The sequence below is a fragment of the Patagioenas fasciata genome, chromosome 1 (assembly GCF_037038585.1).
Source record: "Patagioenas fasciata isolate bPatFas1 chromosome 1, bPatFas1.hap1, whole genome shotgun sequence".
Lineage (NCBI taxonomy): Eukaryota > Metazoa > Chordata > Aves > Columbiformes > Columbidae > Patagioenas > Patagioenas fasciata.
The window spans coordinates 126,785,389-126,800,401 of NC_092520.1; the positions used below are offsets into that span (position 1 = coordinate 126,785,389).

Consider the following 15,013-nt stretch of genomic DNA (forward strand, 5'->3'; position numbering starts at 1 on the left):
GGGTTCTTGGCTGGAAGTGCAGTCAAAGACCTTTATAAGCCCCTGATGTCTGGGTCAGGGATCTGAGCAATTTTTTTCAACAGAATGGAAAGGTATCTCTGAGATCAAGGCACTGATCTCTGAGATCAAAGCACAAAAAAGACAGCATGCTTCCCTCACGTACTCCATTTTCTTTTAATACTTTGTCATTTCAGGGATGGTAGGGATCAAGGAGAGGAAAGATAGCACAAAAATCACAGAAATAAATTTTCAAAAGAAATAAAGGTGAGGGACAACATTTGGGAATTGTAAAGAACAACACCGTCCAGCAGAAGTTCCTAATTCAGTTGAATGAGTAATGGCTTCACACCATTACAGAATGTAGTAGTAATTACTAAAATAAAAGAGTTTGGACAAAAGTTTGGAAGGTCTATCAGGCTTAGGCTGCATGACAGCTTCTTTTGTGCCAGCAGTCACTTCTGTGCCTTTAGGATTGCCCATCATCCTAAGGAGAGTGGCTGCTTACCTAAGGAATGTAGTCTCAGTAGTTAGCCTGAGGGGCTGACCTCTCTCGAAGTTCAGCACACCCTCCATTCATTTGATGGGCTGCTTCTTTACAGGGAAGACTCTTAGGAAACCAGTTTACTCTCCAACTGTCCTGCAAAACTGCTGCAAGACTCAGCACTGCCAGAGCTATTTCTCAGAACAACATTTCTGCCTCCATGGCTAGCCCTGGTTCTTCTCCTGAAGAGAGAGGGACAGGATCCTGCTACTCCTGGGCTCTCTTCCCATAACCTACTCGAGGCACAAGGATGTTAGACATGTGGTGGTAGGAACAGACAGACAGAAGGGCTAAAAGACTTCTGAAAGTTCTCACATCTTGCTATGGGGAAAAAAAAAATGATAAAAGTCACTCAAGTGACATGTGGGACAAGAACCTGAATGGAAAGAGAAACTGAAAGGACAGAAAACCACCACCAGGTATGAAGCTTCAAAGCTCACAAACTAGCTGCCAAAAGACCCATCTTGATGTTTCACTAGACTTCCACACAACTGTTTAGGCATTGGCATGTATCAAAATAGGTCATTTGGTTAACAGAAACCAGATTTAGAAATCTTTTTCTGCTACCTGGTAGCAGAAAAAAAGTCTTTGTAGGAATGAATTTTGATTATCTGGATGTGTACTTATGGCTATAGCACTGAAATATTCTGTTATTTGTATGAATCAGGTTTTTCTCCTTGATCATAAAAGTTGGATTCAATGACTTTCCAATTTCTTTGTAAGTTTTGTATTGTTAGACATTCTTAAATTATGTTTTTTCATATTGGGTATATTAAGCTATTATACATTAAGTAATACATTTGCTTTATCATGAAACGTTCACCCATGTTCCCTTACACGGGGAGCTGCACAGCATAGAACAGATGAACTTTCTTCTACATGTTCCACAATATCCTATCCTCTTTCAGAGCAGTTCTTAGAAAGTCAAACCAGATCCTAACTTCACTTCAGTTACTTTTCACACTCAGGCTTCTCATACAGCTGTGAGGTGCATAATGCTTATCTCACTATAGGGTTTCATAAAGAATTTCAAAAAGCAAGTGGCTACATGGAGCTACATGCTGTTAGTATTATTAAGTCTTTCACGTGCCACTGATTTTTAGGTATTTATTCCCCTGAAACTGTAAGAGAAACGCTGAGTAACAGGTCGCACTGACATGACAGCAGACACAGGCGAAGTCAGAAAAGAGAAATTTGACAACTTGACCACATTAAGATCAGAAGAGTAGGCAGAAGCTTTGCCAAGATCCTCCTACCTGCCCCCCGAAACAGAGCGAGAATTAACATTTCCATGGGCTCGGGAGGGTGGGCTTTCTTCAACCACAATTGGCATTTCAATCTCAAAATCTCTTGGCACATTCTGGATATTTGGTTCTGTGAAGGTTATTCGACCTGAGAAGGAAGACAAGGCAGGACTAAGTAAGGGTCCAAACGGAGTCTCTCTTACATGCCCATATGTGTAAGAAATTAATAATATTGCTTGGTGAACACAAAAGCTATTTTAACACACCCAGACTTTTAGGGAAGATTCATGTGAAATAGGTATTTCAGTATTTTCATTTAGCTGAAGTAGAGCACAGGCTTGATATCCTGTCTTTTCTCACAGAAAAGCTGCCCACACACACAAAAAGATATAAAATCAGTTAGAAGTAGGATTTTGCACGCCTTTCTTTACCTGTAGCTGTGTGAGTCTGTGACACTGGATATATCCTTTCCATTCCCAGTGCCGAATTCAATCGCTTTTCCCTCTGTATTGGAAATACCACTTTAGTAATGGCATTATTGATCCTTCTCCATTCCAATATCAGCCCTGGCAAGGGGTGAAGTGTCTTTAATTTCTCCAAAACATCCTTGTGGGGAGAAAAGGGCATAACTATAATTAACTGCCTTTAAAGCTTTATAAATACAGGTTTCACAGTTCTGCAGGAAAAAAAGCAACTCCACCCACAGTGAGCTTCCAGTGTCACTGCCTTAAAATTAAATGGATGTCCCCCTCCACTTATATCACCTGCACCTGGGCAACCAAAGCACGAGGTGACACAGCTGCAGTTTTATTACACACAAGGCAGCAATCACTTCTCTTCGAACTTTTGTATCCTCATCACCACTCTTAGCCTGCACCGACCAATAGATCACCTGAAATGATCAAAGCATCGCTTGCCATAGGTCCCCTACGTTGTCTCCTCTTGCCCAGCATTAATGCTCCTCCTTCATCTTCTTGAACATTTTTCTCCCTGTTCACTCCTATCCGTATGGTAGGAACACATAAAATAAAGACCTTTTGATCATGCTCCTTGAAAGACAAAGCTGATCACTAGCAATCAAATCCTTTCAGTCATGTCAGAAATATGAAGGGATTACAAGAACTTCAAAAGACAGTGGCATGCAAACATTTCTCAAAATAACATTTTTGTATGCAGTAGGCAGCGGCAGCCTCATCCCTCCACATCACCAAAGGAGGAAATCCTCATTTGCTTCTTGCTCCCTGCTCTGCCATCGCCACCACACTCACTTCTTCACTGCCACTTGAGTTTCGGAAATCAATACTTGTCATCCAAGCACTAACTACACTGAACAGGGTGAAACTAAGAAAACAACACAGATTAATGAGTCCTGAAAGAAAGAACATATATATCTTCCAGTATTACTTGCCTGGCAAGAGCGGCCATTAGCCTGCAGCAGTTGGTATTACACACAGTTCCACAATATTTATCAACTGGCAAGCATGTCAATAGCCTTCACATATATACAAGTTTTTGATATACTAAATTTGAGAAGCTATCAGATCAGCCATTCTGAAGACAAATTATTTGAAGCACAAAATATAGAAACGACAATACCAGGCAGGGAAAATATTGTATTTAATCACTACAGTATTTAAGTAACTTTCATGTTGATATTGAAAAATTCTTCTACTCTTGACTTTACAAAATTATTGTGCTATTTTGGTCTTACATGTGGTTCGGGGAATCAACTTCTGCCTGATTTATTCTTATTGAAGCCTGCTATTTATAGTCATGTCCTCACTGTACTCAGGCTTCAGGAGAGTAGGAGGAGTTAATAACTCTGCTAACAGAGAAGGCAGAATCCAGTTTGAATTTCCAGTGGTAACTAGAGGAGCAAAAAGGCAGTTAAAATTTACCTCCATTTAAGTCATCATACCCAACTTCAGTGTATTCTAGCAGCAAGTATGTGAAATAATAGGGAGTTATTTTTACAGTGACTTTCAGACTATAACCAGACTTTACTGTACCTTGGTTGTACTGAATTGCTTGCTCAGCCTAACCCTGTTTCCTTTAGCAGTTGATCTTCTGGTATAACCCAGAGTCTTCTTGTTCCTGTGAACTTTCACATCTCCGTTTTGTGGCAACTTCAGCTCCAGGAACAAAACCTGAAAAAGGCCAGCATTTCAAATCAGTTTCTGCATGCTACTCCCAGGAGAAAACAAAAAGCAAATGAGCACTTAAACAGCTTGTTCCAACCAAAGGATAGTACAAATGCTTCAGGTAATTAAAAAGCTGATTAAAGATCTCTGCTATCAAAGTCATTCCTCCTCCTTTTAATTAACTACAAAATGCAATCTAAAATCTCATTTTCTGAACACTATATGTTTTGAGTTCAGAGGTATGTTTTTAGAAAAGGTAATTAACTCCATCCAATAAGTGAGGTTACTGCTGACAGCCAACTGTAATAAAACGTGGAGTTAAGATGACTAGAAGTGGGAAGAACATTGGCGAGAAAAATGAAGCGTTAGCAGGGAGCAGACTTCGAGCAACATGAATGGCATAGGAGGAGGTGGTCACACCTTTTATATAATAGAATAGCCAGAATATTAGTTTTCCTAAGAAATTGCCAAGAACTGTAAAATTAAGTATATGCTTACTTGCTGACAGACAGAACAGAGTTCTTCATTTTTCATTCTATGTTTCTGTGTAGCATTATACACTAATTAGCAGCTATTGTGTTTCACTTCACAGTTGCCAGAAGGGAATAAAAGCTTTTTCCCTTGCACATTTTTGTAGCACAAAAATTCTACTGACACAAAATCAGAAGAGCAAAGCTCTGCTAACCTATATGAGATACTTTACGTGATTCCTAACAAAATTTCCACATGAGAAACAAGTTTCTGTAGTTCAGAGAACAGTACTTCAGAAAAAACTTTCCTTCCCCTTTCCATGAAGTAGAGTGAAATTGGAGCTGAGCACTATTTCAGGAGTTGTAACTAAGACTACTGGTATTAAGCAAAACTTCTGCATTTGCAACAAAGGAGGAATATTTCTGTGGAACTTCTTTTAGTGATGGCTGCTTGCAAATTTTTACAATCTCCACAGAAAGTGTAGCATTTCAGCAAGAAATTAGTATATAGAAAATAAATAAATGGTAAAAAAGGCATGCACAGCAATTATAATATTCCTATGATTCCATGTAATATGCATTAAAAACCAAAGTTCTTCAGGAATAAAAGTATTGCTAATTTACTTAGAAATCTGTTTCTTAGGCTTTCAAAAAGATCAGTTCTGTATTAGTTCTTAAAAACAGACAGTAGTTGATTCAAAACTTTGAAAGCAATGTTTCCTCCTCTTTCACGCCTCTCTAGGGGTAACAATACAACTTATTCAGTACAACTATTCTTAGGCTCAGCCTACATGGTATCACATCACATCTCACGTGCAGAATACTGATATTGCAAAAAAGCTTCTCTAGGCCCACACCGATCATCCAAAATATTCCAAAACCCATATAATTGGCAGATCATCTCATGCACTGTGAGAAGCCAAGGTCCTATACAAACAACATACTTATTTTCATGTGGTTTTTATTTCTAGCATGCTTATTTCCACTCCTACCTTCTTTATTTCTGCTAAAGTTAGCAGAAATCAGAATGATCAGTAACAAACAGAAGATGCACAGCACTTTCCAGGCAGCAAGCTCACGAGTGTAAAGACAAACCAACTCTGATCTGAGTCCAGTCTGCGTTCTGTCTTTTCTTCATAGGCTGTCTGCCCAAGAAGGTTTTTTCTTAAGCCTAAGCAAAAGCCTCTTGAAGGTAACTTCTGAGAAAGTTCTCCCCCTCCCACCCTCACCTACCTCTGCAATGTCATCAGGGCTGGTCAAGGAGAAGCTGTGGCCAGCCAGCTGATACGCCTTGGTCTCAATCTCGCTCAGTTTAGCTTGCATGACCTGTTTCTGGGTTTCATAGGCTGCTGTGCTAAAACCAATGCCATTCAGCTCCAGCAGAGCCAAGCAATAATGGCTGGGCATCTCCACTTTAGAAAATACATCTGTAATAAGTACAAACCCCAAGAAAAGCTTTTAAAACATCAAAAACAGATCAACTGCGAAACAACAGACTCATTAAAACAAAAAAACAACTGGTGAATCTTCAGTTTTTAAAATCCTGAATATCCTGACACACTGGAATATTTTAAAATAGATTTAGCTTAAATACTTTTGTTTCTGGAATATTTCATAGTAAGAAATATTTCGTAATAAGAAGTATCCAGAACTTTTAATCACAAAAGTATTCAAGAGAATAACAACTTCCGTCAAATTTATTTTTTTTCTAAGAAATAGACGTTTCTTTGTGTGTCAACATTTTATAAACCGCAGACATGCTTAATGTAAAGCTTTTTAACTTGATACACTTTCATTCCACCACCTACATCTTTTAAAAATGTTCTAAGGTTTAGTTGTCACGATCGTAACTGATGTGGTAAGCTCACAATAAAAGACTTCAGTGAGAATGGATCCTAATCTTAGGCTTTGGATACAATTTCAGGAAAACAATCAGAAAGCCCACCAGTAGATATGTGCTTTTTAGGGGGTTTTTGTTTGCTTGTTTTTAAACAGAGACAAGCATTCAGCAAAAATTAGTGTAAACATTCTGCATCATTCACAATGGGATCACAAAAGGTCCATGGACAAAACACATACATGGCAAAGAAAGCTATATGGGCAGGTCAAAGAACAAAAAATCTCCTTCAGAAAACATTTGAGGATTTTAGGAATTTCTTCTGACAAGGAAATGCAAATGCTTTTGAAAATATTAATGAGAAACCACAGACAGACACACAAGTCACTTCAGAATGGCTGGCCTCCTCACCTGGGTGGTAAAGATCTGCTTGATTCAGAGACTTAAAATAGACTCTGCTATTGCCTTAACCAAGGGAACTGGTAGATATTTGGGATTTGTTTTGTTGTTGGTTTTTTTTTTTTTGACAAAAGAAACGTACTTCCAAGGCAAGTTCTCTCTTTTAACAAATGGACATTTTGCCGCAGAATATACTTAAGTAAGAACTTCCAAATCTCTCTTCTCCATTGATCATTCAGACTGTGGTAGCACAGATACCTTTACCTGCCCTCTTTGCTCCCAAGTGGAGGAGCTCTCTTTACCTGCCAGGTTTTCCTTCTGCAATTCATTATGGAGTTGGTTCATGACACTGAAGACAAGCACAGACTCTATTGCTGCTCTGTACCGCCCAGAATGATCTCGGTTGGCGCTAAGCCCCAGGCTCTGCACCCCTTGGCCGGTGCCTACCCCTTCCAGCAGAGGCAGCTCGTTGGGGAGAAAGTTCGTCACCATGTTGTGAAGGGTACGTTCCTTGGAGTCAGAATCAAGCAGCCAACATGCAACCTTAAAAAGGGAGACCTCCATGAGACCTTTTTTCCATTTTATTCATAGTACTACATAAATATTTAGCTGGGGGTTAATGCAAAGTTATAGTGCAGATTATTTTTCTTGATTTGGCAGGCACACTGGAGTAATTTGTGGAAAAGTTACATGATTTCAGATAAAACCTTCAAGAGGGCATAAGCTGTTGAAAAGCTTCATTCTAACTCAAAGTTAATTCTACACATTTGAAAACTTTATCCTCTGTCAACTGAACACATCTAGAAGTGTTGTCCTCCAGCTTATTCATTTATTAAAACCTAACACAAAGGGAATTAAATATTAAAATCAGGATCAAAACATGTTTAATCTGAAAACAGAGTTTGTAAAAATCAGAACTTGCTATTGATCTAGAATATTAGTCAAGCTGAGTTCTCCTAATTTTTTTCACATCAGCACTAGTACCAAGAATTCTGCAAGGCAAATTTTATTCATGGTGAGCCTCATACCTCCCACTGTCTTCAAAGCAATTTTCCTTATAGCTATATTTCAATCTTTTGTGTCAGAATAGGATGAAACACAGGTTTCTACCTTGTCTCTGCCATGCAAACAGAAGGTAAAAACCACATGTATATCTATGGGGGGCGGGGGGAGAACGTATGTGTATATGTATATATTCATTGCATCACTAAAATGGAAAAATATGAGTATGACTCCATTTAATATATGGAACTGTGCAGGGAAAGGTGCTACTTTTATTGCTCTTAAATTCTGTCCTAAAACTATGTATTGGTATAAAAAGCTAAGTTTGTCCTTGTGTTGAACACCTTAGCTACTTACTTGCAGACTTTAATATTGCCATGATGCTGTTCAGCCCATGTGTGATGCAAGCTTTAAAAAAATCAACACCAGAAACTTCAATGCATCTAGAGCTTTTCCTAACAAGGAAAAGAAGCTGCTTTTACGTCTTTCTAGTGTTTCATTAGAGGTAAAAATGGTACCCAAACTTTTTGAAATTACATGTGAGTTTTGTTTAGGGGAAAACAGTGGTAGCAAGGTGTTCCTATACACACAGTAGATAAATCTTTTGCTTATGAAGTTCTTTGCTCTTAGAATCAATAGTCTGGCCACTTTAGAAGTGCTGCTGCCATTTCATTCCCAGGGTTGTTATTGCAACAAAACAAGAGTTCAGCCCTGTCCACTGGGACAGGGGAGAGATTTAACCTCAACCTCCCCACCCAAGGTATGAACACACATAGCAAAAGAAGTCTTCTCTACATACTGTTCTAGATTTCCCACTGGAAGGAAATTTCACTAAACCCCTTGACTGATGTGCATATTCAAATCTAAATAACAGAGGGGAAGCAACAGGAGGTATTTCTGTCTTTACAGTGGTGTGTTTAAACTAGTAGTTTTACCCAAACTAAATTTCTTAATCTTGCAAACCTTTGGATCCTCAAAATTTCCTTCCAAGGAGATTCCACAAGCCATCACCAGAGTCTTGTAATGCTGAATGAAGTTATACATGATAAGTGAGCGCTCCTGCTTGGGCTTCTTCTGTAGGTGCAGCTGCAGATGAGACAGTCTCTCTGTTACAGATAGGTTTTTGTCCAAAGGTGGTGGTGCCAAACTCATACTGATCTCTAAGCCAGGAAACGCAAGCAAAAATCACCTTTTTACCCACAGTGTGATAAAGAAAGGCAAGAGAAAAATCTTGAACACAATCACCTAAAGCACAAAAACTAGAGTCAGACTGTGAACAAATAACAACAAATCTATACAGATATTACACATTTTATCAAACCAGACAATGCTCCCAAAAGCGACATGCTGTCTCTGTACTACTAAACAAAGAACAGGCAGGAATCAAACACTAGTCACAAGCCCATGGTGCAGTGATTGGGTTATGTTCAGCATTCTAGTGTCGGATTTGTTCTGGAGAGCAAAAATTGAAAGAGTTTGAAAGAGAAAAGCAAGTAAGCTAAGGAGAACATAGGAGTAAGCAAACATTTTAGCCATATACATGCTCAGCAGTCCAGTGCTTGAGCCAATATTGGCCTTATTGTAGCAGAGATGTATCCACAGCAATGTCTTCAAGTGTGTTCAACACGTTAAGACTGCTGAACAATGTGACTAAATTACTCCATCACACAACTGAGCTGGGTTTGGGACACTCAAAACACTTTCAAGAGCGTGTCTGCTGAAGGTACTTTCTTGAAATGCAGTGTCATGTCACCCGGCACAGCCTGTCCGCTCACTTACCATTCTGGTCTTGTATCTGCTGCAAAGAGATATAATAGGCATCTCTTCCACCCCAACATACTGCCAGTCCAACTACCAAGATGTCTTCACAGCCTTGGACAGGAAATCCATCATCTTTAACTTGCTTCCACTGAGGAGAACTTGCTAAAGGAATAATTTTTAAGTTATGATTATAAAATGCTATCCATAAATATTGAAGAGTTTGGATCCTGAAAATGTAAATACATACATTTGACCCTAAATTTCTTAAAAGTGAATATATATCTTCAATATATCTATAAGGAGAAAAGTCTGTGTTTCTTTTTCTGGGAAATTAAAAAAAAAAAAAAACAACACACCACACAAAACACCAAACCCAAAACAAAAAAACAAAGCCAAAACAAACAAAACAAACTTTATCTTAACAGAAACAACCACCCATACAGCATCCCTGCAAAACTCTGGCCTTTCCTAGCAATCTCTTCCAGAGTTGAGACAGAAATATATTCCCTCCTTTCACTCTGAAAAACATTTACATTTATCTGTCAAAAATATATTTTGACAGTAAAGAAATTCTGTTGTTGTTATGGAAATATGACAACAAAGAATCTAACTGCTTAATCTTGTTTCTCTAAAGGAAGAGTATGTTTATACAGCAGCAGCAAACTGCAGTGTAAGAATAAGTCTGTGGAAAAAAAAAAAAATGAAGAAATATTGCAACAATCCAGAGACTAATCCAAATTTTGCACATGCATATATTGAACAAAGTTTACTTTTTGCAAACTCAAAAATATTTAACCTTGGTTCAGAGGCAAACCCAAAAGTAACACTGCTCGGTGGAGACCATGAACAACCTGTACAATTTACTGCCAAATACATTACTCATTCTAAAATATATTAAAACTTGCTTATGACATGGAAAGATACATGAGAAAGGGACTGCACAACACAGATCCATTTCAAAATTGTATACACAATGAAATGTTAAGAATATTTAGATGCTCTCAAACAGAAACAAGCTGCTAAACACTTCATTACTGTCACCAAAGACCTATCAATGAAACACTTGACCCCAATTCTATCTTTTACTAACACTCAGTTCCTTTGCTTTACTGAGACTAACAATATTCAATTAATATCAGTTAATTTTGCTCCTTTTTTGCAAACCCTTTCATTCTCCACTCCTGCTTTAACCTGAAGATGCCATCCTGCTGCTCTGAAAACTATGAGCTGGTACACAGAACTGACCTTTTTTGAATTTGCCACCAATCGTTGATTTGGGAGATAAAAGACATCTTGTTCTTTCGCACGCCACTGAGATGGAGAATCTGCTTTTCTCCTTCCATTCTGCAAGGAAAGTCTGGAAAAGTGCTTTGTCACTTGCTACATCAATAATAGTGAAACTTTCAGCGCTTAAGGGAACAAGTGGAGAAACATCCTGAGATAGCTGCAGTGAAAAGCCTTCGTCTATAGTGGAATCATCTTTCATCTCATCAGCCTCAATTTGCTCTACAATCCCAGGACTGACTTGGAGTGTTTTTACCTGCTGCTCTGCATTGCCCTCGCTATTCTGCTGTGGTTGAATCAGCTGCCCTTCATCCATGCAGGCAACTTGTCTCTTCCTTAAAGATTTCACAGAGAGAGAAACAGAACTTTTGGGAAAAAGCTTTTTTGGGGGTGTTGGAGGAATAGATGCATTATTACTATCTGGTGAAGAACAGGATGTTCTGTTGCTTCCCTCGAGTGGAAGTGCAATGCAGTCTGTTTTCTGGAGATCCGGGTCTTCTGGCTTGTTTTCTTTAACCTTGAAATAGCTTTTTAAATCCTGGCAAGTGGGCAAAGGCTCCAGATGACAACAATCAGATTCAAAAACTGGATCTGGCTCTTGATTAGTAATAGGAGCAACTAACGTTTCTTTCAAAGAGGAGCTTACTGAAACTGGTTCAATGCCCGAGGGACTATGCCACTTGTCTAATACATCCCGCAATCCTGGGCTTAGTTCAAACGAGTGGTCAGTCCACACCACTGGATGGGTTTTCTTGTCTAAATTTCTCTGGAGTTTTTCACCTTTATCTGCTACCAAATCCTTTGATGTGGGGTCATTGTTGCACATCACTGGGTTTCTTAATCCTGACTGACAGTCAAATGTAGAAGGAAGACCTTCCAGAAAAGACGGGGAGTTTGCATGATCTAAAACTTCAGCTATTAGTTCTGAGAATGCCAGAGAAACATTGTCACCCTGCGCACGGTCTTCATGCTCCTTCTGATTGCCACTGACATCACACTTATTCTGAATGGGCCTTAGGTTCTGCAAAAGATGTTCTGGAGAAACCGAAGTCCCTTGCTTCTCCACAGGTTCCTTTCTGCCAGCTTCCATGATGTGAACAGCTGCAAGGTCGCTGACATTACTGAAGCTATCATCAAAGAGCAAGCTATCACTCATATTCAGGCTTGTTTCAGGGACAGGGTGGCATTCTATTTGTACAATGTACTCCCTACCAAAAGGGGAGGCTGCTTTATTAAGGTCTTTCGACACAGTCTCCCCTTTCACTGCATTTTGGGTGTGGTAATCTCGTAAAAAACTGTGTAGCTGGGAGTCAGTCACTGAGAAATCGCTTTCTTTAAGGTAAGGTGCAGAATCTATTTCCTTTGTTATGGGCTGTAAATTAAGGCCTCCAGACTCCAAAACATTATTACTGCAGTGCTGAGCTGTGTTTTTTGTAATGTTATTTGTTGTGATAAGACTTGAAAAGCCTAGTTTCCTAACTGTTGCAGCCAGCCTTTCATCAGTTGCATTCTCAGTCCATGAAGTGCTTAGTTTCTTGCAGATTTCCTGCCGTGGGATCACTGCCAGCTTTGAACTTTGCATTCCCTGCTGTCCTGTGATTCCAGCTGCTCCCTCCTGTTTTATTATCATCTCAGTTTGAGTATCCAACTGGAAGCTGTCTTCCAAGTCTCTAGAGTCAGAAAACAGATCAGAGGATGGACTATCCTGAACATCACCTGCATCATAAACACCTCTGGATTTCATCAGAGAGTCTTTCAGAAAATCTTTAGGATGACTGTTGGCTTTCTGCAGTGCTTCAGCTTGTAACGATATTCCATTGGACTTTTCGCTACCATTTTTGCCACCATTCTGAATTTGAATATGGCAGGGTTTATCCTCACTAGGACAAAAATGCACAGGCTTCTGTATCCTGCTGCCACTATGAACATGTCTATTTCCAGAGCAGCTGGCTGTCATGTTACAGTGACCTGCATCTAAAGCCATCCGCTGCTTACCAATCATCACCTCAGCACAGTTCGCATCTGCTCGCATTTTATTTATTTTATTCTGCTTATCATCCATATTTTCATTTCTCTGCGTCCTAACACTAGCGGGTATCACTAGACTTTCTACAGTATTACGTGTCTCCACATCAGTGTGTGGAATACCTTGCAATGTAACAGGTGCCTGAAAACATGGTCTCCCCTGAGGCATGCCTTCATTACTGCTGATCAGCTCTGTAAATAATCCTTCCATTTTGTCTTTCTTCCCAAGAGTAATTGCCCCCATCTGTACAGAATTTGAGATTTGATGAGTTACAGACCCTGTTGCCATAAATTCCTTATTATTTTGGTCTGAAAAAGAATTCTCTTTAGAGATCGTGGGGTGGAAAGCAGGAGGCTTTTGTATGTCTACGCTAAGCATATCTGAATCTTCAAGAAGTGACTTCTGTAGATGTGAAGCAGTATTTTTGTTCCTAGTCCGGTTTAAATGCATGTCCATACTTTTTATCAATCTAGAGACTGAAGAATTTGTTCTCAGTGTTGGTGTTTTTCCTTGTTCAGTAGAGGGTTCTAGAATTGCTCTCCTGGAATCCATCTTGGTTTTGACCAGAGAAATTCCTTCTACATTTTCATTATTTCTGCACACATTTGGCCGTTTTCTAGGACTGCACACAATATCATCATTGCCTTCCTCTGATCGAGTCTGTCTCCTGCCTGGGACTTCACTCTCAAATCTGGCGTTTTCTGTACTACTTAGTCGCCTTTTACATCCCTTTTTAATATTTGATAAGTTTTCAGTCTGAGAGCCAAGGCCATTACAATGTTGAACTCTGCACCCTTTTTTGCTTAACACTCTAGAAGACTCGGAAGACTTATGTAGTCTGTCTTCCAGTTCTGACTCTCTGCTCATCATAGAGGATGTATCGGACTCGAGAAAAGACTCTGAGTTCCACTGCACTCCCATCAGCGCCAGATCCTGCTGGAGAAGTCTCCTGGCTTCTTCCACAATGAGGGAAGCTGCTTCTCTTTCTGTTAAGCTTTTCATTCCAGCCATCCAGATGCTGCGCACAATCCGACGCTCCTCTGCTGACTCTTCGTCTTCATCCACAGCCTTACGAACACTACAGGAAAGGTAAAGAACAGACGTAAACAGACCTGGCACTACTCTGCTCCCCTTTCAATTAGCTTCACAGCTTCCTAGCTTCACAGAAGCACTATATCCAAAATATAATGCACTTGATAGGAAATAACTGTTTCAGTTTTCTACATGTGAATTGATGTCGAGGTTACTGGCTGCACATCCCAGAAGCATTCCCAGGCTTCTGTGTCCAAATGTACCCCAGATGAGTCGCAGCTCTCTATTAGGGCAAGATCCAGGTCTGAACCAATCCTGCTCCTGCACTGTTTTTCAAAGAATGAAAACTTCAGAAGCACGAACCAAAGAGGTGTCATAGCACAGTCCAACAGGTACTTGATCAAGTCATTGCACTAACATGAAAATAACCAGAGAATCTCAAACGATACACAGTAATAAACCATCAACTTGTTTGATTATATGGTGGAGCTGCCTTTTAGAGACAGCAAGAGGTCTCCAGAAAGCATTAACAATTCACCCAGGACTAAATAGTGTATTGAAAAGAGGAATGAGAAGAAATTTTAGGTCTCACAAACTTACACTGCAAAGAAAAGTTGCTTCTATTAATTTCAATATAATCATGGAATGACTGTGATCAGTCACAGAGACCCACATGTTATTTCTATCTAACATTCGGCATCAAGTCCCAAAAGGTTTCCATATTTAATTACAGATTTCATCCTGTAATTCTTCACCTTACAAACAAACAAACTCCTTTACTTGACTTCTGGACTTACTGATTTCTCACCTTTTGAACGGTACTGAATTCTTCAGAGCAGTCGCCACATCATCAGGACTGGCTTTAGCAAGATCAGCCACTGTGACAAAGCCAGCATTGTAAAGCATCCTAGCACGCTGTGCATTCAGCAGAGACACTCGTACCAGATCACAAAGCTCCCTATGAACCCCAAAAGTGAGGCGGCTCTGGAACTGAGAGAGCAACAGCTCCATGTTGTGCCAGCCCAGACGATTACAGAAAACCGTCACCATTCCTGGAACAAAGAAGTTACATCAGTGTCTTAACTCCAGGTCCAATTCTACTGAGCTGGGTTCATTTCCCCGCCTCATCTGAACAGGCATTCACTTCACATTTCTCACCTTCCCATTACTTACAGAAACTAACTCATATTTATTATAACTATGACTAGGAGCTGGTCTCACAGAACTCTAATCTACAATTAACTAGTTTTTCAGTGAGGTAGAAATTCTGAATGAC

At 39.6% G+C, this 15,013-nt stretch overlaps 1 protein-coding gene across 8 annotated transcripts in view; it reads right to left on the minus strand.

Annotated features, from left to right (window-relative positions):
• POLQ (DNA polymerase theta) overlaps nucleotides 1-15,013 on the minus strand; it is a 53,748-nt gene that overhangs the window by 11,350 nt on the left and 27,385 nt on the right. For 6 of the 8 annotated variants that reach the window (XM_065852267.2, XM_065852257.2, XM_071814163.1 and 3 more), the window contains exons 15-23: nucleotides 14,546-14,789; nucleotides 10,641-13,783; nucleotides 9,414-9,557; nucleotides 8,598-8,794; nucleotides 6,935-7,175; nucleotides 5,630-5,823; nucleotides 3,795-3,932; nucleotides 2,217-2,391; nucleotides 1,798-1,933 (exon numbers count right to left, since the gene is read on the minus strand). In XM_065852267.2, the coding sequence (XP_065708339.2) occupies nucleotides 1,798-1,933; nucleotides 2,217-2,391; nucleotides 3,795-3,932; nucleotides 5,630-5,823; nucleotides 6,935-7,175; nucleotides 8,598-8,794; nucleotides 9,414-9,557; nucleotides 10,641-13,783; nucleotides 14,546-14,789 (4,612 nt within the window). Of the gene's footprint in view, nucleotides 1-1,797; nucleotides 1,934-2,216; nucleotides 2,392-2,677; nucleotides 3,933-5,629; nucleotides 5,824-6,934; nucleotides 7,176-8,597; nucleotides 8,795-9,413; nucleotides 9,558-10,640; nucleotides 13,784-14,545; nucleotides 14,790-15,013 lie in introns of those variants that run through there. The other 2 variants (XR_010652516.2, XR_011741185.1) reach the window with 2 other exon arrangements.